This window comes from Sciurus carolinensis, chromosome X (assembly GCF_902686445.1).
Source record: "Sciurus carolinensis chromosome X, mSciCar1.2, whole genome shotgun sequence".
Taxonomy (NCBI): domain Eukaryota; kingdom Metazoa; phylum Chordata; class Mammalia; order Rodentia; family Sciuridae; genus Sciurus; species Sciurus carolinensis.
The window spans coordinates 12,503,779-12,530,423 of NC_062232.1; the positions used below are offsets into that span (position 1 = coordinate 12,503,779).

The window sequence follows — 26,645 nt, forward strand, 5'->3', positions numbered from 1 at the left end:
TGATTTTACCCATTTCTACTCAAGAAGGGGATATGTGCATACACACGAACCCACCCCCAGCTTCTAAAAGAACAACACAATTTTTATTTTAAAACTTTATTTCTGCAAAGCCAATCAAGAAGTGTTGGAAGGAAAAAGTGTAAAAGTTATCCTTGCATATTCAGGAACAGCAAGCACTTAGTTTGAGAAAATGAGGACTTAAAACAGTTGAATCAAAGGCAGTACCCTGCTACTTGTATTTTAAAACAATGGTGATATTCTTTCTTAAGCAACATTCTTTTCTTCCCTAACAGCTACAATATGATACAGTACGCAACAGCTCACTTGAAAGTGCTAGAATCAGAATCAGAGGGTAAAAGAACGCCATAAGCCATCCACTTACATTTTCTACTATACAATGCCTTTTTGGCGCTTGATAAATCAAGCATTCATGTAGCATTACATTCAACAGAAACATGTCTCATACTTTGGGTTTAAGATCCTTGTCCCTCCAGTTCCGATGTTGTGACATCTGACTCTTCATCATTGTAAATATTTTCAGCCTGGGGATAACAATCAAATAAATTCACAGGTAAAACTCCCCAAGGGTTTCACAAAATCATCTAAAAATATAACAATCTGTCAATCCCAATTTTAGGATTCACTATGTTTCAGTGTTGGAAATGAAATGATAGATTCTTTTAGTATTTGTTGATTAGTTCCATTTTTGCATTTTTCCAAAGACTTTGATAAGGAAACTGTCTGCTAGTATGTAATTCCATATACACACCCCTAGCCACCCATGTAGTATTTGGTCATTGTTCATGAAAGGTGTGTTGTGAAAGCATGTTTAAGCATCACTTATGAGTGATAGCCCTGATGTTTTATGAAAGGCTTAGTTAACAACTCAGCACCTTAGAAATGGCAAAGTATTTAATACTCAGAGAGCTTGTTATCATTTGAGCACTTCAACATTTTCCTCTGATATCCTTTATGCCTATCACACAGCACAGACACTGCAGATAGCAGCGATGCCAAGACCCCAGTGGACAAAGAGTGCAGGAATAATGCAAAGCAGCAGATGCTGTATGTGTCTGCATCTGTTTATACAGACATGCACAGATTTCTCCTGATCTGAAAGGTGCTACAGATAGCAGACCAACTACCACTATGGTACCAAGATTATTGTTAAAGCAGAAGTTCTTCAAACTGTTTCCTTTCCATGAGCACTTAGTACGATATGCACCTAAATACATTAAGTATTCCTATTTCATTATATCACTAGGAAAAAATAAGCATTTCAGCTCACCATTTGCCATATCTGCATGATATTGTCCTCGGACACTGAGCAAATGACCCAAGGTTCATTGGGGTTCCAACTGAAGTCCGAAATCTTGGCAGTGTGTCCTCCATGAATGAACTGTTAATAAGAAAGTGTTGTGGTTTCATACCTTATCATTTTGATCCTAATACTTGGATTTTAATTTAAAATAGTTTTTAAAAGCATCAGTCTTTCACTGGGGATGTAGCTCAATGGTGAAGAGCTTGCCTAGCATGCACAAGGTCCTGGGATCAATCACCAATAGCAGTGTACAACAACAAAAATAAAAACAAAAAGCACACCAGCCTTGAAATTTGGAGGGGCACTGACCCACAGTTTAGAGTGGGGAGTACAGGCTTTGGAAGCTATATTTTGCTATCTAAGTTGTAGACAGGATGCTTCACCTATATGTTCTTTGGCCTATATCCCCTAAGAACATTTTTCTATGTTACAACAATGCCATTTCCATACCAAATACAATGAACATAAATCCAGTATTTAAAATTAGGTGGTGCAAATTAAGGTGGGCAGGGATTGTGGCTCATTGGTAGAGCACTCTTGTAGCATGAAAGGCACTGGGTTCAATCCTCAGCACCATAAAAAAAATAAAATGAAGTTACTGTGTCCATCTACAACTAAAAAAATAAAGTACCTAAGGTAATATATTTCCAATGTGCCAGGTCACATACTCTTTCCTATACTAGCCTACCTGAAGAGTCTCCTGATTCTTCTCTGGCTCTGTCTGTCTCCCTTCTCCTTTACTAAAATCAAGGCACAGCTCTTACCCCTCTCAATCTTCCCAAGGCACACTGGGCCAAAGGGGAGAAACTCTTGGCACTCTGCAACTCCAGAGTCCCTTGTAAGGTCCAAACTATGACAGCTTTGCTACAAAATGCTGAAGGGGGTGAAGTCTTATTTCCTGTAAGAGATAACCTCATGGAAAAGCAATGTGCCTTTTATTATCTCTGAAACATGATTCAAAGGAACCAGTTCTTCCCAATGATAAAAATATTAATATAGTGTTTAGAACTGGGAAGTCAGTCTTCTCTCTCAAAGTAAGTTAACTTACTCTGACAATGATATCTCCACTGATTAGGTTATATCTAATGTTACTGTTCTACCTATTCATTTTATCTGCATAAATGAGGGTAAAGAGCTTTTCAAAATATTCCTAAGGGGTACACAAGTGAAAAATTTTAAGACCACAAGCTTGGAATATATACAGGAGTCATCCAATCAAGATACTGTTTTTAAAATTATAGTTAATATGTAGTTCACTATTTTTAAATGCCCCTTGACTAAAGAAAGGTTTTCTTGAGAAGAGCAAAATCCTAGTGGATTTCTTTCAAGGACCATGAAAATTTGTTGCAGTCATAATACAAAGTAATACACTTTTCTCTCAGCATCAAAAAAATTATCTGGAAACCTTGAAAATATACCAAATAATCAGTCACAAAAGACCATATTCCACTTATGTAGCCAAATCTTACACAAACAAAAAGCAGATCTGGGGCGGGGGGGGGGGGGGATGTGAACAAGGCCATGGGGGAAGAATTGGGGTATGAGAGCTACAGAGTTATTTTTCTTCAGGGACAAAAATGTTCTAGAATTGATTTGTGATGATGGTTGTACAATTCACATTATATGACTTATCTCAATAAAGTTGTTACCAAAACAAAGAAGTGAAAATAGTTAGACAAAAAAGAAAAAAAAAATTGGAACAATGCTCTTTCAAGACAGTACCTTAAAAACAGACTTTTTAGAATAAGTCACCACATAAAGAATAAAAGCATTCAGATGCTACTACCATCAGGCTATGGAAATACTCTTCTTTTATGCAGCAGTGCTACAAACACTGAATATACTGGTTCGTCTGAGGCTTATTCAGGTGCTTTGCTGATTTCTTCCCAGAGCCTCAGGGCATGGGAACCAGTTGGCTAAAAAGGAAAAGGAGCTAGGCATATTGGTAAAAGTTGGGACTTAGTGAGCAACTTCTGTGTGTCAGGCTTACTGTCAAGGGCCTTCTTTACCTTTTAAAACTTGAAGTACAAGTATGCCAAAAATTAGTACTGGCAGTAAGGGATGAATAAAACATATGCTACAGAGTGATGAATGATTATCTGCCAAATGACTGGAGGGAGACAAATGTTGAATTCAGAGCAAGGGCAAAGTACCATGGCTAAGTCTGGCAATACCTCATAGGAAAATGACTTGAACTTAAAAATCGGGTCATTAAAATTTTCCATACTGTTTGAAAGTATTAAGTATTTCTAATAGGAAAGCAGGGGTATCACCCCTCCCAAAAAACCCTTAGAAAATATACCTTAAACCAGTGAGTAATTACTATACCCTATTTTACAGGAGCTCAAACCTCTATGTCACTGAAACATTCATAAAAACCTACTAAGCTCTGTTTACTATTTTCAATAAATATCAAAGCTCAATGCTATAACCTCTAGGACTTCCATTTTGAAATCATCTGCAAGAGCTAGAATTTGAAGTTGTGACTCATTCTTGAGAGAAATGGATCAAAGACAAACAATTCAATATGCATATAACATTTAATTTTGTGTAAGAAAGCTAATGCATACCAGGAGTTCTGGAGGCCCATCTTCTGCATCTTCTGCTGATTGTTCTTCTCCAATTTTACTATTAAGAAAGAACACAATGCCTTCATTATTGAAAATTTCTGTAGCATAAATATATATGAAACCAGTATCAGCCCAGAAAGTTCATCCTAAAGTGTGCTGTCTCCCTCTCAATCAGAGATTTTATATTAATTATTTGGTGGGAGGATAGGATATTTACTTTCTGGGAATGGGTTAGAGATGTTCATAATTGAAGCTGCAGAATGTTCAAAATGAACACTGACTATATTAGAATTAAAAGGTGAAAAATTTAATATCTACAAAGAATGTACATTCTTAAAGCCTTTATTCTTTTTTTGGTATGGGGACTGAAGTCATGGGTGCTTTACCACTGAGTTACATCTCCAGATCTTTTTATTTCTTATGAGACAGGGCCTTGCTAAGTTGCTGAGGCTGGCTTTGACCTTGTGCTCCTCCTGCCTCAGCCTCCTGAGGTTCTAGGATTATAGGCAAGTGCCACGATGGTCAGAATTGAATTCTGAACATTCTTGTATTCCAGGAGTGAAATATAATTACACATCAGTACTTTGGATGTTTCTAAAGGTAACAGCAACAAAACATTATGAAATATATAAAATGGTGCAAAAAATGGTACTGTATGGGGACTGAATCCAAGATCCTGTGCATGCTAGGCAAGCACTCTACCTCTGAGCTACACCCATAGTCCAAAAGGAAAGATTTTTAAGGTGTTTTTATTCTCATAAAAATTTCAATTTCCCAAGCACAGTGGCACGCGCCTATAAACCCAACACTCGGGAAGCTGAGGTAGAAGGACTGCCAAGTTCAAGGTCAGCCTCAGCAACTTATCAAGACCACACCTAGAGATTAAAAAAAAAAAAATCAAAAGGTAGGCTGGGGACATAACTCAGTTGGTAGAGCGCCTGCCTCGCAAGTACAAGGTCCTGGGTTCAATCCCCAGCACTGCAAAACAAAACAAAACTAACTAAATAAATTAATTAATTAAAAAAACAGAATTTGTCTCCTGTCAGGAGTTGCTAATAACATTTTATTACCAATTTTTACCTAATTTTAATATTAAACAAACTGTAAGTGAATCATAAGAAAAAATTATACACAATGCCTGTAAATCACTGATACCTTCACAATTTAGTTGCCTCGGCTTCAGACTTCCAAACATTGCCATACAACTTCATATAACCACTATGGTTTTAGGTTCGTAATTTTACTGGTAAAGTAGTCTTAAAACAAAGTAATACACTCAAATGTCTTAGATTTTCTATATATTCAAACATCTATCATGATGTGAGTTTGCACCATAAGAACCTCGAACATCAGATGTTTTAAATTTTACATACAAGTATTTCATTCACAATGTCTTCCATATACTGAAAAACGGGTCCACTGTGTCTGCAATTAAAGGCAGTCTTGGTTCATTGTTTTAAAAATATTTATCTTATTTTTTAATTTTTATGTGGTGCTGAGGGTTGAACCCAGTGCCTCACAAGTGCTAAGCAAGCACTCTACCACCGAGCCCCAGCCCCAGCCCGAGTCTTGGTTATTAAATACTGAATTCAGTCCACTTCAAAGCAATATGCTTAATACAAGTTACTTTGGTAACTTTGATTGAAACTTAAGATGGCAACATCTTACAGAGAGGTATATAACTAACTTTTACTAAAGGGCTCAAAAACCTCAGCCTAAAATTCTTTTTTTGTAAATTTCATTTGTTCTTTTTAGATATGTGACAATAGTGCATTTTAACATATTATATATACATGGAGTTCAGTCTAAATTTCTTAGACAAGCAACTCTGAAGTCAAGGAAATTTAAGAACTTGAGAAACTATGCAATGAGCCCCAAGAGAATGTAAGCTCTCTGACAGCATGGTCTGTCTCTGTCTCCTTCACAAAGATCTCCCCAAGTGGTTATAGAACATACATCAGGAACTCATATCTGTGGAATGAGTCAATAAAAAGTACAGGAGAGCAAGATGGCATAAAAACCGTAAGAACAGCCTTGCTGGTGTACTCGTGAGATTCAATGAGAAATGATCATCCATCACTTTTACTCCTTTGTATAGTAAGAGTGTTTTAAATACAATTAATCTGGATGCAAAAACACAACTACTTCATGGTTGATATCAAACATAACTACAGGAATTTATTTTATGGTACATTGCTGATTTTGCTTCTATTTTATAGAACAAAGACCAAGAAAGTACTGAAAAGTTACTTTATAATCTGCCACATTAGTAGTTATACAGTATCTTGTCACCAGATTCTGAATTACCTTAAATCCCACACATTCAGGCGGCGATCAGTACCACTTGAAGCCAGAATAGTTTCATTATGTGGAGACCAGTGGACCTAACAAAAGATATTTTGAAAATGTATTTAAAGGACGCTCTGTTCCTGGTTTTGTGGTTACTGTTCTAATCCAGAGTATTTTCCCATTTCATGATGTTTCTACTTCTTGGACTAGAGACTTTGCCTCCTGTCCCAGATTTTCCCTAGTACTGAGAATACAGCTAGGGAGCCCCAATAAACTTGTTCAGGTCCATAAGCACCCCAAGTCTTTATACTTTTCAACGAAGTGCATCCTAACCTATACAAATCTCTATGTTAAACCACATATATGATACTTTTTCACTAGTGGACCTGCCACACTGGTACACCTATCTGAAAAATCCTTGGACTTTTTTTTTTTTTTAAGAGGTGGGGATTGCCAGGGATTGAACTCAGGGGCACTAGACCACTGAACCACATCCCCAGCCCTATTTTGTATTTTATTTAGAGACAGGGTCTCACTGAGTTGCTTAAGTGTCTCACCATTGCTGAGGCTGGCTTTGAACTTGTGAGCCTCAGTCTCCTGAGCTGCTGGGATTACAGGTATGCGCCACTACATCTGGCGGATTTCACTTTTTAAACCAATCTCACTTGCAAGCTTTTTCCTTCTACTTCTGAACTAAGGGTCTCTCAAAAAGCTCAAGTTATTTCCCACTAATGTACATATTACACAGTGGAATCAAGAGACTTTGGGGAAAAAATTATCTCATGCCCACCACATAAAAAAAATGAAAACTTTTATGTTATAAAGTTACTAAAACCTGACATATAGACACCATAAAATTGTCACATACCTGGAAAATTTCATCCTTATGAGATTCAAAGGTATGGAGTTTTAATTTTAAGTTACGCAGGTCCCACAAAGCTACAGTCTAAAAAATAAAAAGTGAATTCATTTCTGTGATTTACCTAAGACCATTCAAATATCTAATTAAAGCACAGAACAACTGAGTTTTATAAACAACAAATACACAAAAACTTTGAAACCTTATCTGCAGAGCCAGTTGCTAGAATGAACTCGCTGTAGGGATTGAAGGAGAGGCAGTTGACCTCTGCGGTATGCGCATCCACCAAGTGGCTGGGTTTAGAAGTGGTATTGGACCTGGTGTCCCATCTAAAATACAAAGGTATAAGACATACAGCACCCAAGGAGGCGAGCCTCCCAAACCTCTCACACATTCTTGTTGGGTCCAGACAAAGCCATTCCACTCTGCTGTAAGTTCTGCTCACTCCTGAACAAAAACACCATCACAGAGAGTTCGCAATCTGGATTGTGACCATACATTCTAAACCTAGAGCTATTATTTCTGGATCTTCTTTTATTAGATTCCTGTCTCAATTACTATTTCAAGCATACATAAGACTGTAGAGAATAACAATTTGATACCTACAATTGGCCTTGTCAAATTTCAGTATTTTACCATATTTGTCTCAGACAGCAGCAGTTTATGAGACAAGAAGTATTCCAGGGCTGGGGATATAGCTCAGTGGTAAAAGCACTTTTCTACCATGTGTGAGGCCCTCAGTTGGAACTCCAGTACTGTGCCCCCCACCAAAAAAAAAAAAAAAAAGAAAGAAAGTACCCTTGGTGGTTGAATTCAGCCTATAGCCATAATCCTGATGGAATCACTCTCCTCTCTGACCTCCAGGTGAAGAAATTCTGGGTCCCAATTTTAATATAATTTTTGGTAGTGCTAATACTAACAAGTATTTTCCTTCTCGTTATTTTTCATTTTTTAAACAATAAACTGTTTATTCAAATCAAAGAGTAAATCTTATGTAAAAGGCAATTATATACATGCAATTCATTGTATATCTATTGTACCTCACCTAAAGCTATTTTTTAAGACAGTAACGTAACTTAAAAGGCTCAAACCAGTCTACCACAATCACTGATGGTCATTCATATCACCTATCAAGGTCCCACTGAACATTCCACCTTACATCATAAGTTTCTGATCATCAGCGACAGATCCAAACAATGACTCATGCAGGAGATGCCAGGCCACATCCTCTACAACAGCTGAGTGGCCAGTAAAGATCGCTTTAGCATCCACAATTTTGCCTTCCTTTGGTCCTGCATTTATATCCCACAAGCAGACAGTCTGAGGGAGAAAGAGAAAATGAAAAGCTGTAAGACAATGATTTTAAAGGTTAACGTCTTATTTAAAAATCTTGATTAAAATCAAACCTTATAAGTTTGAAATGCACATGAGGGAAAGGTAACAGAAACAAACAGAGTGTGTTGGTGCAGACTCCATGATGTAAGTTACAGAGTGAAAGGAAAGTAGATTGTGGGGGGATGGGGGCACTGAGTATGGTGGGAAGCAAGGAATGGACACTTATGTTGTAGTTTCCATCTATGTACATTCAAACATTCAAGTATTTACAATTCATGGAGATGACACAACAAACCAGAGCCAGGAGCTTGGTGTTTATTGTGAGGAGGAGTGCACATCTTAAAAATTCCTACTGGGACTGGAAAATTGGGAATAACAACTAAAAGTGGCCTCTTAAAAAATAAAGCCTTTGGATAAGTTTCTCATTTCACGACAGAAATAACAATAGATATCAAGAGGTGTGACAGTGAAATGATCCTGGGCCAGAAAGCTCACAAAAGTTGAGGCTTGCAGACAGATCTCTAAGGTGTGCTCCTCCAAACTTTAGTAGAGTTCAAGGAGAAATCATGGGGCCTTACTCACTTCTTAAAGACCACAGCAGTCATAAAATTCCATGGCTTTGTGATCAAGGTTTTCTCTTGACATTTCATCACAATGAGTTAAGAGCAATGTATTGTTTTTATAAAAAAAATTTTTAAGCTGTAAGGCAATGATTCACATTCAATGGTCTAAAATAGAAGTAATTTTTTCTATCTGCAGTGCTGGGCAACTAGCACCTTGTCATCAGCTATGCAAGTACTCTACCACTGAGTCCCAGGCCCAAGAAGTAATCCTTTAAGGTATAATTCTACCAACACTGGTATTGGCCTCATCTCTTTTTCCTCATTCTTTTTGTTATACTGGGTATTGAACCCAGGGGTGTACTACCTCTGAGCCATGTTTCTACCCCTTTTTATTTTTTTAAGATAAGGTCTTGCTCAGTTGCCAAAACTGACCTCAAACTTGTGATCCTCCTGCCTCAGTCTCCTGTGTAACTAGGATTACAGGTGTGTACTACCAGCCCTGCAGGCCTTATCGCTATTGCTATCTCTTTCTTGGTACTGGGGATTGAACCCATGGGTGAGCTTTAACAGAGCAATATCCCCACTCTTTTAAAATTTTTTTATTTAGAGACAGGATCTCCCTAAGTTGCTTAGGGCCTCACTAAGTTGCTGAGGTTGGCCTTGAGGCTCCTCCTTCCTCAGTCTCCCAGTTCTCTGGGATTTACTGGGGCATTCCACCAACTGAAGCACCTCATCTTCTTATTTCATTTTATTTATTTTAAATTTCATTATCTCCTTTTAAAACCACTTTTTGTTTCGTAGTTCTGTGAATCACACATGCTAATTAAGTATTTTATCACTGTGCTATGCCCCCAGCCCCTTAATTCACTTTCTTATATGAAGGGGTTGCTTTAACAAAGCTGTTTCCCAGTTATAGCTATTTTCCAAGTAACAACATTTCTTTACATAATACATGTGGCCTTAGTCTCTACTGTTACCTAGACACTCTAGCACACAACTTAAATACACCAAAGAGAAAGGAATGTGTAGAAAGCTCCTATCATCCACTCCTGCTCCCTACCTCAGAAAGAGCCTGGGAAGCCAGGCAGGATGGCACAGGACTGTAATCCCAAAGACCTGGGAGGTTGAAGCAGGAGGATTGCAAGTTCAAAGACAGCCTCAGCAACTTAACAAGGCCCTAAGTAACTTAGACCCTGTCACACAATAAAAAAATAGAAGAAACTGGGGATGTGCCTCAGTGGTTAAACAACCACGGGGAAAATAACCTAACAGGAAAAAAAAAAAAAAACACACACACACAAAGAGCCTGAGAAGATGAACACTATGCCTGGCACTTGGGGAGCCCTTGGTAAATGACAAATATTAGTATTACTAAAAATACTCAGTCTGGTATTTTTAAAAGGTACTAGTTATTAGGTTACTGATTTGGCTCACTTTCCCTATTTGGGGAACTGCCCCACATACACTTAAGAGTGAAGCAGAGAACTTAGTTTCAGAAAACCAAGGCAGACTTTTGTTTCTGTGGCTTCCCTGGAAGCTAGGTTATAGGAATATGACACAGGTTCCATCAGTCCCCCAGGACTTTCAATTGTGAACAGCAATGAAGACATCGTTCTGATGACATGGGTGTGGGGAAAGCAACTGCCACTTTTCAGGGTTGCAAGAGTGACATCTTCACTGGCATGATTTAGGATGTGGATCTGCCCTCTCTTTTTCAGGGCAGTTTTCTAAACCTCTTTCTCTAGCCATCACAGCAATTCTGTGAGCTACCCTATCCGATGCCCTTCCGATAAATTCCTTTTCTGCTGAATAAGCCACAGTTGGTTTTGGCTGCGTGCAACTAAAGAATTTTGATTGAAGCAATTCTCTATTTTTGATATTTTGAACAACTTGAGAAAAATGGTGATCAACAAAAATGTAAAGGTCTGACACATGATAGGCCTTTCTAGGCACAGGGATATATTCAAGAAGGTGGTAAGGAACCTGCTCTCCTGAAGCTGACATGAAACACTAACTGTGGCCAAATTACATGAATTCTGAAAAGCCCCAGAAATTTAACTCTTACTTGGAATCATACTAAATGCCTTTTGCCTACTGTCAGGGATCCACAACAGAAGATATGGGGCTGTTAGTGTTGAGAATGCTATAAACATTGATCTATGATAAACTATCACAATCACTTTGCATTTGGGTGATACTTTTAATTATTAATTATAGCTGGGCATGGTGGCATACACCGGTAATCTCAGTGACTCTGGAGGATGGCAAGTCTGAGGCCACCCTCAGCAATTTAGTGAGCCCTAAGCAACACAGGGAGGCCCTGTCTCAAAATAAAAAATAAAAAGGGATGAGGATGTGGCTCAGTGGTAAGTACCTCTGGGTTCAATCCCCAGTACCAAAAAAAAGCAAAGGATTTGAAAACATTTTGTCCAAAAGAGATATACAAATAGCCAATAAGCACAAAATGATGCTCAATATCATTAGTCATCAGAGAAATACAAATCAAAACCACAATGAGATACTATTTCATACTCACTGGGATGGCTATAAACAAAAATGTGGGGGCTGGGGAGATAGTTCAGTTGGTAGAGTGCTTGCCTCACAAACACAAGGCCCTGGGTTCAATCCCTAGCAAAACACACACACACACACACACACAAAGGTGTTGGTGGGGATGTGGAGAAAAGGGAAAATTTATATGTTTTTGGTGGAAATATAAAACGGGCAGCAACTCTGGAAAAGTTTGGCAGTTCATCCAAGTTAAACATAGTATTACTATATGAACCAGCAATCCCATTCCTAGGTAATTACCCTTACCAAAGAGAAATGAAAACACATGTATACAAAACTGGCACACAAAAATTCACATCACTCAAAATAGTCCAAAATTGGAAAAGCCAAATATCTACCAATTGATATACCACCATTTGCTTACATGGTAAGCAATATAAAAAATACATTGATATTGTAAGCAAATGGTGGTATATATCCAATGGAATATTATTCAGCCATAAAAAGAAATGAAACACAAATGTTACTTGAAAATATGTGAAATAAACTGACAGAAAAGACTACATATTATATGATTCCACTAATATGAAATATCAAGAATAGGCAATAAAAGGGCACGATGTGGTGGTGCAGGCCTGTAGTTCCAGCTACTCTAGAAGATGGGCAGGAGGGCCACCACAACTTCTTGGCTACCCAGGTCAACACAGTGAGAACCACTCACAAAGGGAAAAAAAAAGAGACTAGACCATAACAGACCATAGTATAGACACAGAAATTAGTGTCATTGGTTGTACAATTTTTGATTATACTAAAATCCACTGAATCGTACACATTAAGAAATGAATACTTTACTCTCACCCTGTAAATGCCTAACAGTTACCATTATAAAGGCCTAGAGATCCTCTTTTAAATAATGGGAGGTTGTCCCATTTTACTCCATTCTAAGACTGGTTCAAAAAAGCTTTGCAAGGGGCTGGGGATGCAGCTCAGTAGTAGAGTAGCATGTGCCAGGCTCTAGGTTCAATCCCCAGCAGTGAAAACAGAAAAAAAAGAATTAGCCAGGCAAGGCAGTTGTGCCCAGGAGTTTGGGCCACTGAGCAAGACCCTGTCTGGGTGGTGGTGGGGATTATGAAGTCCTAAAGCTCGTGTCTGAAAATCAATGCTTTAAAACCTGGGAAATGTTATAATAATCAAATGTTATCTTAGAAAACCTTTTCTCCATAAAAAAGGTGATCCTTCAGTATAAAACTGTCTTGTGACACTAACTCTTTGTATATAAGCAGATTAGGAAGAATACATTTCTCACATGGTCATCAGATGCACTGAGGAGATGTCCACTCAAATTTGAATTCCAGGATAGACCATATCCTTCCTTTTGGTGACCTCTTAACCTAAGATCAGGATTACATTCTCCACTTGGATCTATGAAAAAAATACATTAAGTTACTATCTATTTATTAGAACTGGTGAGAACAAATCTTTACTCCTTTGCTGGGTGAGCCATAATAACAATTCCACATAAACAAGGATTTGGTCTGACCCAGAATTGCTTTGAAAAGCTGTTACTCTCTGCATCATATTAAATATTCTATGCAAACTGAGCCTCATGACAGTTAATTTAATGGTTAGTTTCTATCTCCAACATGGAAATACTGAAAAGCAGTACAGCTATCTCATAAATTTGTGTAGTGGCACAAACCCCATCCCCAACCCCTGCATCTGAGTCAATTTTTAGAAATACTTTTAACAGAGCGGGTCTGGTTACTCAGTCCTCACATGTCTCTAGGGTAGCCTGCAACCATGAATGACCCTTGGCTAACTCCTGAGAATGTGACCTTCAGAGAGTTCTTTATGTCAATTTGATGAAGTTGTGTATACCCAGAGCAGTGGGGCATGCTGTAGTGACTTGTCAAGACTTGTAGGACTGTTTAGCAAGAATTCATGATGTATCTGGCTTCACTGTTGGGGTCCTGAATTTTCATTACCATCATTAGTCGCAGAACATGATGCGCCTATGTGACTAGACCTCCATTAAAAACCCCAGACCCTGAGACTCAAACAGGCTTCCTTGGGCACAGTTATTTAGCACATGTTCTTGAGGTTTGCTGCTAAGAAAAATTAGGTTCTTTATAGTCCCAGAGAGGAAGGACTTAGAAGCCCAGGCTTGCAACTTCACCTGATATGTATCTTTTTCCTCCTGCCTTGCTCTGGATCCTTTGTCATGATAAACCTCAGATGTAAGTATAACTTGCTATTAGGTTCTTTTGCAAATCACTGAACTTGAAGATGGTTATGGGACCTTCCAAACAATTTTTAAACTTACAAATACTATAGAGCATATTACTTTGAATAATCTGAAAAATATTACCATTTTGAATCAAGAAAAATGCTCAAGTAATGGCCTGACCTTATTATTACCTACCTGGTTTAGCAGGATGTTTTGTATAATCAAAAACCAACACATCAGAAGATGGTGTTTTTGTAGCAATGATATGAGGGTTCTGTGGCATGTAACGAGCACGGTTTACTTCTCCTTCATGATTAATTTTAATTTCACATTCAATTTTTCCGGTTACAGAACCAAAGCCACCAAATTCTAATGTGCAAAGAAAGAAACACATACACTTAGGATTAAAACTCACAAGTCTCTGTTTAATCAACCCAACAGATTTTACCATGACAGAATACTACAATGCAAACTGATGAGAGAGAGAAAACCCAAAAATACATGTCCACCTGCTACTTGAATTTATTCTCAAAGCTCATTTGCACTGGAAAATATCAGTAGCTGCCTTATGTTCCACCTTGGATTTAAAACAATTAAAAATAGCCTGTTTCAATTTTGAAGACTACATGGTTATTCACAAAAATTTTAAATAACCACATAATAAACAGGCCAACAGTTCTCGTAATTCAAATTTAACACATTTGGAACTGTCAATTCCTCAAAACAGAATTGAAACAGCAAATTACAGGTATTTATGAATGTCAAAATGAACCCCACTATTTCATATAACAACAATGCACTAATCAAAAAAGAAAATAGGAAAGGTTTTGCCTGAATATGAACACCCATTCAGTCAAAAGTCAGAAACTTTCTCACATCAGAAACCCATGCTGACTAACTCCCACCTGTCCCTAAGACACATATACATGGTTCAACTACTTGTGTAGTGCCAAAAATTAGAACAAGGAGGTAGGACTGGGGTTGTGACTCAGTGGTAGAACTCTTGCCTAGCACATGTGAGGCACTGGGTTTGATCCTCTGCACCACACACACACACACAAAAGTTAAAGGCCTTGTAAAGTAACTAAACTGCATAAAAAAATAAGATAACTTCTGAAAAGTAGCAAGATGTTAGCAGAAAGAATACAAGTAGAGGACATATAAACAGATAAAGCAAATGAGAACATTCTTTTTTGTGCTCCTAGATAAAAACTTGAATTCCTTGCTGACACTTCAAAAGTTAGCAGGCCTTATATCACAATTTTGTTATTTCTTTCTGATTGTTATTGCTTCTTCCTTGCACATTCCTTTTTAGCTCACCCTGTGTCTTGGGTCAAGGACCAGTAACTCCAATACCTAATGGAGTCATGCAGGTAAGAAGTGAAAACAGACAGGGGCCTGGAAAAAAACTAAGGAGTAAGCCATTTCTCAGTTCTAGCCAGTTCTCTTTCTCTTCCCCACCCCCCAACTGACACTGGGGATTGAACCCAGGAGTGTTCTGCCTCAGAGCTACATTCCCAGTCCTTGTTTTTACATTTTGAGATAGGGTCTTGCTAAGTTAGTCAGGCCTTGAACTTGCAATCCTTCTACCTCAGGCTCCTGAGTAGCTGGGAATGCAGGTGTGCACTACTGCCTGGCTAGCCAACTCTTGCTATGTGAGAATGTTTTGTAAACATTGGCTCCTGCATCTTAATATCAGCATCTAGCAATTTGTCTCTGAGGCGAACACATTTCCCTCTCAGCACTTTTACTTTCTATCCTGTCAGTTGAAGTGTTCTTCAACATTCCCAACTATCCCCTTCTACCTACAGATGAAGCTGAGGCAGAATTGCTGGAGCCCAGCAGTTCAAAACTCCATTAAAAACCAACCAATCCACCCCATCCCTACCTCCTGAGACTCTGCTCCAAAGCTGTCCCTCCTTCCTGACTTTAAACATCCCATCCCCATGGACTCCAGTGGCTTTAACCTTTCTACTACAAAGGCATTCAGGTTTCCCAATTCATTTTTTCCCCTTCACTGAGTTATATCCCAAGCCCTTTCTGTTTTTTATTTTGAGATAGGCCCCAAATTGCTTAAGGCCTTGTTAGGTTGCTGAGGTTGGCTTTGAACTTGCACTCCTCCTATCTCAGACTCCTTAGCCTCTGGCATTACAGGTGTGCGCCACCCCACCCAGCTCTCAATTCCTTTATTTAAAACAACATGAACAGGTCTCCTTTAAAAAAATTAGGAGCTGGACATGATGGCGCATGTGGGTAGTCCCAGTTACTCAGGAAGCTGAGGCAGGAGGATCCCCTGTGTTCAAGATTAGCCTGGGCTACAAAGCAAAACTGTCTCAAAAAACATACATAAAAATAAAATAAATTTAAATGTTGAGGTTTGTTTTACTTTGAACACAAGAGCTTTGTTTTCTTCAATAAAAATGTTTGAAAAAAATTATCAATGATCATAATATCCATTTAAAAATACCATGATTGAAAATAAAGCTGTTAATTGATTTGTCATTTGTTAAAATGTAATAATTGGAAAAATAACTTTAATAATTGAATATATCCATATGTTACACACAGAGGCTTTTTAAGAAAAACTTTATTAGGGTCTGAACCCAGGGCTTCACACATGCTAAATCTCTACCATTAAACTTCACCTCCAGACCTTTTATTTTGAGGGTCTCTAGGATACCCAGGCTGGTCTTAGACTTGCAATCCTTCTGCATTGGCCTACTGAGTAGCTGCAATTACAGGTATGTGCCACCATGCCTGGCTGAGACTATTAAACTGAAAGGCCAGTAAGTATTTCAGAGCTAAAAGCTATTTTAAAATTTCTGATTTTAGCTATTTACAGAAATAATGCATCAGAGGTTGTAGGAGACTGCATTATAAATTTTGATATAGACAACCTGTGTAAACCTGGGTAAAAATGTAAAAGAACAAAGTCTTTTAAGTTGACAATGAATATGCAACACAATCAGCTATTTCAGTATACTAGATAATGTAATACTTTATGTTCAATAAGAAAGTTGTAAAGCAAATATTTAAAAAATGTTAATATCATAAAAGCCTGAGGCAGTGAAGAATTAACCCAGCAAGTTTGGTTACTTAGCCATCACACCTGGGGGACACCTCTGAGGGACATCAGGACTATTACTGACCTTTGGCCAACTCCTGGGAACGTGGACCTCAGAATGTTCTCTACATAACTGATAGCTTGATGATTTTTTGGTGTACACCTGGAGCAATGAACCATGCTGTACCAGTTTGTCAGGGACGCTTTGCACAAATATCAAGATTGATGATATGCACTTGCTTTCATTACTGGGGTCCTGACCTTTAGTTGTAAGGGCTGGTTGCCAGCAGGATATGCGTACGCACCTAGAACTCCAAGAAAGCCTTAGACCCTGAGACCTAAATAGCCTTCCTTGGGCTGAGATATTCCACACATGTCCCTATAGCTTACTGCCAAAAAGAAAACATATCCTGTGTGGCCTTGGATGAGACTTGTGCCAGACCTCCTTGAACTCACCAATGCATATCTTGTTCCTGCTGCTTTTGTTCTGTATTCTTTACTGTAACAAACTTTAGCAACAAGTATAATGTGCTGCTGAGGTTTCTGAGTACTTCTAGTGAAATTATCAAACTTGGGGTAGTTGTGGTAATACCAAAAACAGGGAAGTGTTATTTAAAAAGGAAAGTTATGGGCTATGGCTAAGTTAGAGCATGTGCCTTGTATGCTTGACCCCTGGGTTTGAACCTCACCATAAACAACAAAAAGAAATCAATCCTTTAAAAAAAAAGTCAAAAGAACACCAAACTAAACCTACCACTACTGTGCCTCTCCCCATACAAAAAATCACTATTAACTCTTTGACACATATGCCTGATTTTTTCTATGCATATCAACACATATTACTTTCACCAAAATGTAGTATAATTACACATAAGTTATTCATTTTATTATTGTAGACAACACTCCATACCAGTGCATATAAAGTTTTCTCATTCTTATTAATTGCTGAATATTATTTCAAACATACCATAATGTGTTTAACCAATTTCCCACAAACCAATATCTGGTTTGCTAGGTTCTATAGGATAAAGTCCTAGAAGTTACAACGCTGAGCTAAAAGCTAATAGTACAAATTTTGAACAGCATGTTTTGAAAGAGGCCCACTCTCTTTGACAACCATATTGGAATATATGTTATACCTACCACCCTTGTCACTGTCACAATGGGAAGCATCAAATTGTGCATCATCATTTGGAATATGAACTCGAGCCACCACCAGATGATTCTGCTCATCAGACGTATGAGTCCCCAACACTAGCCAATGAAGGGCATAATCTTTTCCTTCCGGTCTGTTCAAGAAAGAAAATTAATCATGCTAATCCTACAGGAAATCTTCAGTTGCTAACAATTTCATTCTAGTTCCCACAAAATACATTAAAATTTCCTTAATGAACACACACTAAACATCCACTTAGTACTCCCCACCCCACCATCTTCATCAACTTTATAATTCCCACATTAATAAATGTAAAGAAATATTCTAACCACAACAAGCAGAGGGTTTTTTTCCCTTTTATTTCTTATTTTGAGACAGAGTCTTCATAAGATGCTTAGGGCCTAGCTAAAATTGCTAAGGCTGGTCTCAAACTTGCAAACCTCCTGCCTCAGTTTCTTGAGTTGCTGGGATTACAGGCATGCACCACTGTACCAGGTCGGCTTCTTAAACAGTCATCCTTCTCTTCCCTTAACTGTTAATGTAAACAGCATTCTGGAAGGCAGACTCAACTCAGTAAATGACAACAAACCTCTACACTGTAGTCCATCACTGATCCCCATATTCATATACCCTGATTTCCTGCCTAAAATATATCTTCTGCCCACAGTGCTAAATAATATACTAGATATTTCTGATTTCCCAAGAAACAAGGCAGAACAGACAAAATAAAGTGTTGAGTCAGTAAAATTGGGTTTAAATCCTGGGTCAAACTAAAAATTAGCTACATACAATTGCTTAAATCAAAACCTCCCTGGAGCTTTGGTTTCTTCACCTAAAAAAATAGGTTATAAATGAAAATGCTATGATGTCAAAAAACTCTTATTTGTCTTTATGACCACTACAGTTTATCAGTTTTACCAAGGGGTTTTTGTTATCTTGTTCTATGGACACTCACCTTGAAGATGAAGAACTTGCCAGTGCCTCTTGGCACCTTGGTTCAAGCAGTGATTTTTCCATTGGTATCTACCAACATTGCATTTCCATTTGTATTATCTAGAATAGCAACTTTCAACTGTGCTCCAAGGTTCCAACTCAGTAAGGAAGACCAAGAAGTATGGTTCTAGGCCCCAATACTAGACAAGCCAATTACTGTCTGTTCCTAAATTTCAGTTGTACAAAGGAATCAGTTTTAAAAAAAGGTTTGGAGGTTACATCTAGGCATGAAAGTTAGTAATAGATTAAGAACTACAAAATTTAATTTTACCAAGTTAAGATGTGTCTTATGGTAAAAAAAGAACACACACAATGCCAAAAACAAAATAGGTAGCCATGGCTAAGCAATAATAATCTGTTTGGTGGTGGGGGGAACCACCAAACAACATTGAATTTAGTTGACTCATGCACAGTGGGCCAAGAATATGATGGTGACTATCAAGAAAGGAAATTAATTCCATCTTGGATAGTCTTTATGTGGGGGGTGGTAATGTGCATAAGCCTACTTATTTTTCACTGGCAAACCACACTTAGAAAACCAGGCTCTAAACAAAGTACTTTAGGAGGACTTGGTAAAATGAAACCTTTACAAGGAATGTCAGTTTTAAAATGAAAGAGAGATATATAACTCCTAAGAAATATTTGAAAAGAAATAGGAATGTTTGAAAGGAGGCACCACAGAGCAAAGTTAGGGGTGACATAAATGACTTTTTGGGTGAGGGGAAAAATAACAAAGTATCTTGCTTTTTGTGAGGTTAAGCAGGAAAACTAAGACCAATAGGTAAGAGTGACAAGTAGACAGGCTCGTTTATCACTGGACCTAAGGAGTACAGTCCCAAGTGAATGGAAGGAAAAAATTCCTCTTTAATCAATTATTCTAGTTACTCCCAACTTTATTATCATAAGCAATCTTTCTTTTTACTACAAATCCTTTCACCTCTATTATTAAAACACAGCCTATCTTCCTAAATTAATCAAAACAACATTTTCCTCTAATACTGGACACACCTTAAAGGTTACAGAAGCACTAATGGTAAAAGATCCTATCCATCTTCAGTACTAGAATCCTTTGACCCAGTAACTGCTGCTAGGAAATGCACCCAATAATCAGAAAAATGTGCTCTTCTACAAGATTACTCTCAGCAGCATTGTTTGGGAAGCAAGACTACAAACCACCTACACATCATTAATAATGCACTAGTGACAAAAACTATATCCATAAGTAGAATTCTTGGTGCCCTTAAGAAGAAGAGAGGATAGCCGGGTATGGTGGCACATGCCTGTAATTCCAGCAACTTAAGAGACTGAGGCAGGATGATAGAGAGTTCAAAGTCAGCCTCAGCAACTTAGAACCTAAATAACTTAGGGAGACCCTGTCTCAAAATAAAACATAAAAAGGGCTGGGGATGTTGCTCAGTGGCCAAGTGCCCCTATGTTTGATCCCTGGTATACCCCCCCCACCCAAAAAAGCACCCCAGGTTCAATCCCCACTACCAAAAAAAAAGGGGTATAGCTAAGCATGTTGGTAGGACTAAGTCTCTCCAATATGTCCAATATTCACTCTAAGAAGTCAAGTGAGGGCTAGAGTTGTGGCTCAGTGGTAGAGCACTTGCCTAGCATGTGTGAGGCTATGGGTTCCACCCTCAGCATCACACATAAGTAAATAAATATAAAAAAGTAAAAGATCCATTGACCACTAAAAAATATTTAAAAAAAAGAAGCGAACAACTTGCTACCATAAAAGATTAAGATACATCTATGTACTACTACATGCTGGTAGGATAGATAAAAAATTTAAAACAAAACTGGAAGCCAGGCACAGTGGTGCATGCCTGTAAGACCAGTGGCTAGGGAGGTTGAGGCAGGAGGATCACAAGTTCAAAGCCAGACTCAAGAACAGCGAGGCACTGAACAATTCAGTGGGACACCGTCTCTAAATAAAATACAAAATAGGACTGGGGATGTGGCTCAGTGGCCAAGAGTTCCTAAGTTCAATCCCTGATACCAAAAAAGAAAAAAAGAAAGAAAGAAAGAAAACAATGCTGGGCACAGTGGTACACATCTGTAATCAGTGACTCAGGAGGCTGAGGCAGGAGGATCCTGAGTCCAAAGCCAGCCTCAGTAATTTAGCAAGGCCCTATCTCAAACAATAAGCGGCTGGGGATATAGCTCAGTGGTAAAGCATACCTAGGTTAATAACCAATACCAAAAAATTAAACATTTCCTAAGTTCCTAAGTGTTAGGAAACACTGGGTTAAAAGAAACATACAGAACTATAAATTGAGCATCCCTAATCTGAAAATACAAAATGTTCCTCATGTGAATGGCTGTAGTCAAAACACAGGTGCATAAAAATACTGCATAAAATTTTCAGAAAAATTACCTTCAACTCTATGTATATAAAATACAAATCAAGGGCTGGGGATATAGCTCAGTTGGTAGAGTGCTTGCCTTGCAAGCACAAGGCCCTGGGTTCAATCCCCAGCACCAAAAACAAAAAAACAAAAAAAAAAAACCAAATCAATCTCACGTTTAGACTTGGATCCCATTTCCAGGATATCTTATAAATATATGCAACTACTCCAAAATCCAAACACTTCTGCTTCCAAGCATTTCAGATAAAGGATACTTGGCCTGCATTATTTTTTAAAACTTTAAGAAAAAAATTTTAGGTAACGTTTTAAAAACTTGAGTAAATACTGTTCACTGAAATCCAAGTAGTCATTTCAACTCTTACAAAATACTTCTGAACAGGAAGAGGTGGGAGAATCAACAGTCACCATTTAATGTGTTCTTATGCTGTGCAAGGTGCTTTAACATGCAAGATTTTATTTGATTCCTTCTAGTATACTAACAATACCTCCACTTACACACCAGAAAACTCAGACAGACTGAACAATTTGCCCTTTCAAATAGGTAGTAATACGTAGGGGCAGAATTAAAACCCAGGTGTCCGACCTCAAAGCCCCTGTTTTTTACTATTATGATACAATAGGTCAAAGAGATCCAAAAAAGATAAATTAAGTAGCTAACAAAATTTAAATCTGCTTAAAAGGAAGACAAAAAGAGGCAAATGCCCAGAAACCTCCAAACCAGAACCTGAATACCCTGAGTATCAGATACTCAGTTCTTTTTTTTTTTTTTTTTGCATTACTGGGGATTGAACTCAGGGGCGCTGTATCATCAAACTACATCCCTAGCCTAGCTCTTTTCTTTTTGAGATAGGATCTCACCAAATTGCTGGACTCAAACTTGGAATCCTCCTGCCTCAATCTCCTGGGTAGCTAGGATTATTGTACACCGCAATGGGCTTCAATCTATTTTTAAATCTGTTCTAAAGTAGCTGTAAAGCTAGGCATGATGGTGCTTGCCTGTAATCCCAGCGGCTTGGGAGGCTGAGGCAGGAGGATCCAAAGTTCAAAGTGAGCCTCAGGAATTTAGCAAGGCCTTAAGCAACTTAGGGAGACTGTCTCAAAAGTAAAACAAGGGGTTGGGGATGTGGCCTAGCACGTGTGAGGCACTGGGTTCAATCCCCAGCACCACGTTAAAAAAAATACATATGAAGTCAAAAAATTTTAAAAATTAAAAAAAAGTAAAACAATAAAAAGGGCTTAGGATGTGACCTAGTGGTTAAGCAAGCCTGAATTCAATCCCTGGAACCCCAAGGGGAGGGGGAAAAAAAAGAAAAAGGAAAAAAAAAAAAAAAGCAAACAAGCAGTTATAAAAAAGTAAATGCTCAGTGCTGGGGGTACAGCTCAGCAGCAGAGCATGGCATGCACAAGGCCCAGGGTATGATGCCCAGCACCAAAATGTGCCTAGAATTTTCCATTATTTAGTACAAAACTCTTCCCACATTTACAATTATATTTAGATTTTTCAAAACCCCAAAGGAAGCCCCATCTGTATGTAAGCCAACGTTTGTATATGGAATCTGGCCATTATAAAAGTAATTTTATATAAAATTAGCTTACTCTTATTTTTATAACTTGCTGCAAAATCCTCTTTTGAATTGGTATATAGGTTTATAATATGCAAATCTAATAATGCCCCCCCACAGGGGGGGATCCAATCCAGGGTCTCCCACATGCTAGTCCAGCACTATACCACTTGGTCACACCCCCAATGCCAAATTCAATATTTTTTTAAAAAAAATTTTAGATGCTAACAGACCTTTATTTTTTTATTCATTTATTTATATGTGGTGCTGAGAACTGAACCCAGTGCCTCATACATACCAGGCAAGTGCTCCACCACTGAGCCACAACCCCAGCCCTAAATTCAATACTTTTTTTTTGTACTTTATCACTGAACTATAGTCCAGTTCTTTTTTTTTTTTAATTTTGAGCCAGGGTCTAGCTAAATTGTTTAGGCTGGCCTCAAACTTTTGATCCTCTCCTGCCTCAGAGTTGCTGGGATAACAGGGGTGGGTGTGCCACCACTCCCCGCAATTCAATACATTTTTAAAGGTATGTGGCCAAGTTCCTACTAGAGAAGTTGCAAGTCTATGAGAAAGTAGTCCAATGCCAGCACTGCCTCAATTCTGGAGCCAACCGGTTTAGATTGGTTAAGCCCAGATTGTAAACTGGAGGTTTTTAAGTTCAGATGTGTAAACCAAGGTTCTAAAACCCAGGTTTGTAAGCCTGAGCAACCACTTACCAGCTCTAAGATTTGGGGTATCTTAACTACTCAGCCACTTTCCTCATCAGTAAATCAAGGATAAAATGTACATGCATCATAGTACTGATATGCAGATTAAACCAAATAACAGAACATAAAATTCCTCGGATGTGTCTGGTCCTGTTATACGTGCTCAATAAACGTCACCAATTATTGTCAGAGATATTTTAGAACTAGCTGAGAAACTATGAAAATTAACAGCAATCTCAAACTATTCCATGGTATAAATCAATGACATTTTCATTTGGTTAACTGCTGTCAATTTTTTTCCCTTTGCCAATTAAAACGTATTCATCTTGGGTATCATTTACAGGTGTGCTGGTTTTGCAAAAATTTAGGAAACCATATGCTCACAATTTGTGCACTTTATTTATGCTATTTTCCCCCATAACTGGTATGTCAAGCAAGGGCTCTACCACTGAGCTACACCCCTAACCCTTTTCATTATGTATGGTATTTTTCAATAGTTTTAAAGATATGCATTAGTCTGGGGTCCAGGGTGATGCTGATCACTGAAGTCCAAGTCATGTCAATCATATTCATATCTTCCTACAAACATCTCACAACAGGTTTTCTCTCCCACTACCACCACTTTAATGCTAGAAATCATCTAATAAATCATCGAATTTTGAAAATAAAAACCACCTGCCACCTCATTCAAGGGCATGCTTATGTTCTATGTATAAAATGCCAAAACTAGAAAATTCAAAACGACAGTTAAATATATGCAAAACAAAAGTTGCCAGAAACCCTTACTTAGTCACTTCAGGAAGCCACTGAACCGTAAGACTGGGCCACTGAAGAGCATGGGTCATAACCAGGTCATACAGAAACGGTGTATTCTTCTTCCAGATTTTATATTCTTCATTGATGACACGCTCCTCCACAGTATCTTCAAACACTGAAATTTGGAGAAAGCCCACACGATTAAGTGGCTGAGAGCGATGGAAGTCAAATCCATACACAGATAAGTGGAGGTCACCTCGAGATGGCCACACCTTATCTCCTTTCTTTTACCTATAACGTGGACGCGAACAACTAACTGTTCTTTCAAAATGTGGAGAGAATACTAACCAGGAAGCTCATTTTTTCCACTTTCGAGATCAATACCTGCGGCATACACCGAATTGGGTCAATAATTGTAAGGACTGCGAGATTGTTTAGCATGTTGCAGCTGTTCACACCTGTTCTAAGATGACGACCTGTGTGTAGAGGGGCCTCCACAACCCACTCAGAAAGAGAAATCCACGTGTAGCAGAAACCCATAGGCCCGCTTCCTGGATCCCCCGCCAGGAGAGGCCCCAGCTCGCACAACGCCACTGCTGGCAGCCGTAGGCCAGCAGGCTCCACAACCCCCCGACAAGGGCCGCGACCCCAAGGCGGACTACGAGCACGCGCGGAAGGAGCCGCCGTGCTTGTTTCCCAAGGGGTGACCGCCTCCGCCCCGAGGCTGAGGGCGCCGAAGGGAACGAACCCGGCGGGGGGGGGGCGGAAAGAGGGGGGGGCCTAGTCTTCGTCCCCGTGCCCGGCTCCGGAAGTGCTCGGAGCCCTCCGTGAGGCCGCCCCGTCCCGCGCAGGCCCCTCGAGGCGCGCGCCCAGTCTCGCGCCCGGCCCCGCCCCCTGCTCCTCACGCCAATTCGCGCCTTTCGCCGGCGCGTGCCGCGGCCTCTCGCGCCCGCCGCCCCCCACAGCCCCGGCGCGCGCCGCCCCGCAGGGCCTCTTACTCTCTTTACTCGCCATCTTGCGTCGGGTCGTTCGCCCCTCGTTGCCTCCCGGACTCCTCTCGCTAGCCAAGAGCAGCCCGATCGCTGGCGCTCCTGCTTTTCCCAGGCGCGTCACGCACTCCTAGCTCTGGAAGCCTGAGCTTCGTCTTGCTGACTGGGTGCTCCCCAGACACTGCGTTCCTCTCTCCCGCCTCTTCCCCGCTCGCGGGTACCGAGGTCTGAGGCGCTCTTCTCTCTCTCTCCAAACTTGGAACGAGACTTTTCAACCCGCGCCTCCCAGCCCGCCCAGGCAGCTGAGCGCAGGCGCATCCGCCCTGGGAAAAATGAGAGGCGGTGGAGAGGCGGGCCTGGGAGCCAACGGCTCGGCCGCCTCCACCAATGGTGTGCGACGGGCGGGCTTCATGCGCCATTCGGAGGCGGGCTTTTGGAGGTAGGTGGGGCGTTCCGCGGCAGGAAGTTGGCAAAGCGCAGGCGCGAGGACTCGCCCGGCGCTCCCAGGGCCGGTCGCGGGGGCGGGTGGGGGTGCGCGGGGGCGGGTGGGGGTGCGCGGGGGTGGGGCGAATGGAGGCGCGGCGGGCGGGCTGCGCGGGGGCCGCTATCCCTGGGCTGGCTAGCCCTGGGGCCCGCGGGGCGTGGTTGCTCGAAGCAGCAACAGCAGCGGTGGGATTGGGAGGGGGCAGGGAGGCTGCCGCCGCTTAGCCAAGCAAAATCTCAGAGTGATAGAGGAAAATGGTTCCTATTCTCGAGAGATTACAGTGCCCTCAAAGTCTTCCCCATAATCACGGACATGCAATTCTCTGCACCCTGCAAATGTTCCCATCCAGACGACCGGCCTTTCCCGGGGCCCTGTCAGGCCAAGGCGATGTTTGAGGCAAAGGGGACCTTTTGCAGAGGCCGTGGGCGTTTTCTGCCTTTAGCCGTCAGGCCGCCCTTGTTAGGCTCAATGTGCGGCCTATGGTGGTACAGGCCTCCTGGCCGCTGATAGCCTAAAGCCGACTTGAATTACATTTTAGTTTGTTCGCACGTTTGGGTCTTTAAAATGTTGGTTTGCGGCCTTTTTGCTTCAAGGATTTTGTGCCTGCACTGGCGTTCCTTTCGGCCAGGGCCCTGGTCCCTGCTGAGTCATTCTTGTCACCTGCAAGGGTTCCAGGGCGACCCCACCCCAAGCTGGAAAGAGAGCTAGTTTGGGCTGACGTGGACGGTTACCTGGGTCCTGCTCTGCCCAGAAGCTTAGCTCCTGAGGATGCGGGGCGGGGCGAGGGGAGGTGAAGAGAAATGGGGCAGCAAGGCCAAAAGGGGAATAGGAGAAAATGAGGGGCAGACCACAGGGGATGAGGTGGTGTTAGGAGGCCGAGG

The 26,645-nt window shown here is 40.2% G+C and overlaps 1 protein-coding gene across 1 annotated transcript; it reads right to left on the minus strand.

Annotated features, from left to right (window-relative positions):
* Positions 1–73: 73 nt before the first annotated feature.
* On the minus strand, positions 74–25,591 carry Rbbp7 (RB binding protein 7, chromatin remodeling factor). Its single transcript, XM_047535666.1, has 12 exons — positions 25,290–25,591; positions 24,322–24,466; positions 17,883–18,028; positions 13,871–14,044; positions 12,755–12,870; positions 8,199–8,359; positions 7,242–7,368; positions 7,049–7,126; positions 6,199–6,275; positions 3,892–3,949; positions 1,289–1,399; positions 74–542 (listed from the first exon to the last, which is right to left on the minus strand). Exons 1-12 carry the CDS (start codon positions 25,303–25,305, stop codon positions 474–476), a joined length of 1,278 nt encoding a protein of 425 aa, XP_047391622.1. The 5' UTR covers positions 25,306–25,591; the 3' UTR covers positions 74–473.
* Positions 25,592–26,645: the final 1,054 nt, after the last annotated feature.

Bases quoted from the DNA above. Each gene is read 5' to 3' on its own strand.
- Rbbp7 (XM_047535666.1), bottom strand. The intron at 7,369-8,198 runs GTAAGGTGGAAT...TTTGTATTTTAG, and splicing joins GATGATCAGAAACTTATGAT to ATGGGACACCAGGTCCAATA. The intron at 6,276-7,048 runs GTATGTGACAAT...ATCTTTTGTTAG, and splicing joins ATAAGGATGAAATTTTCCAG to GTCCACTGGTCTCCACATAA.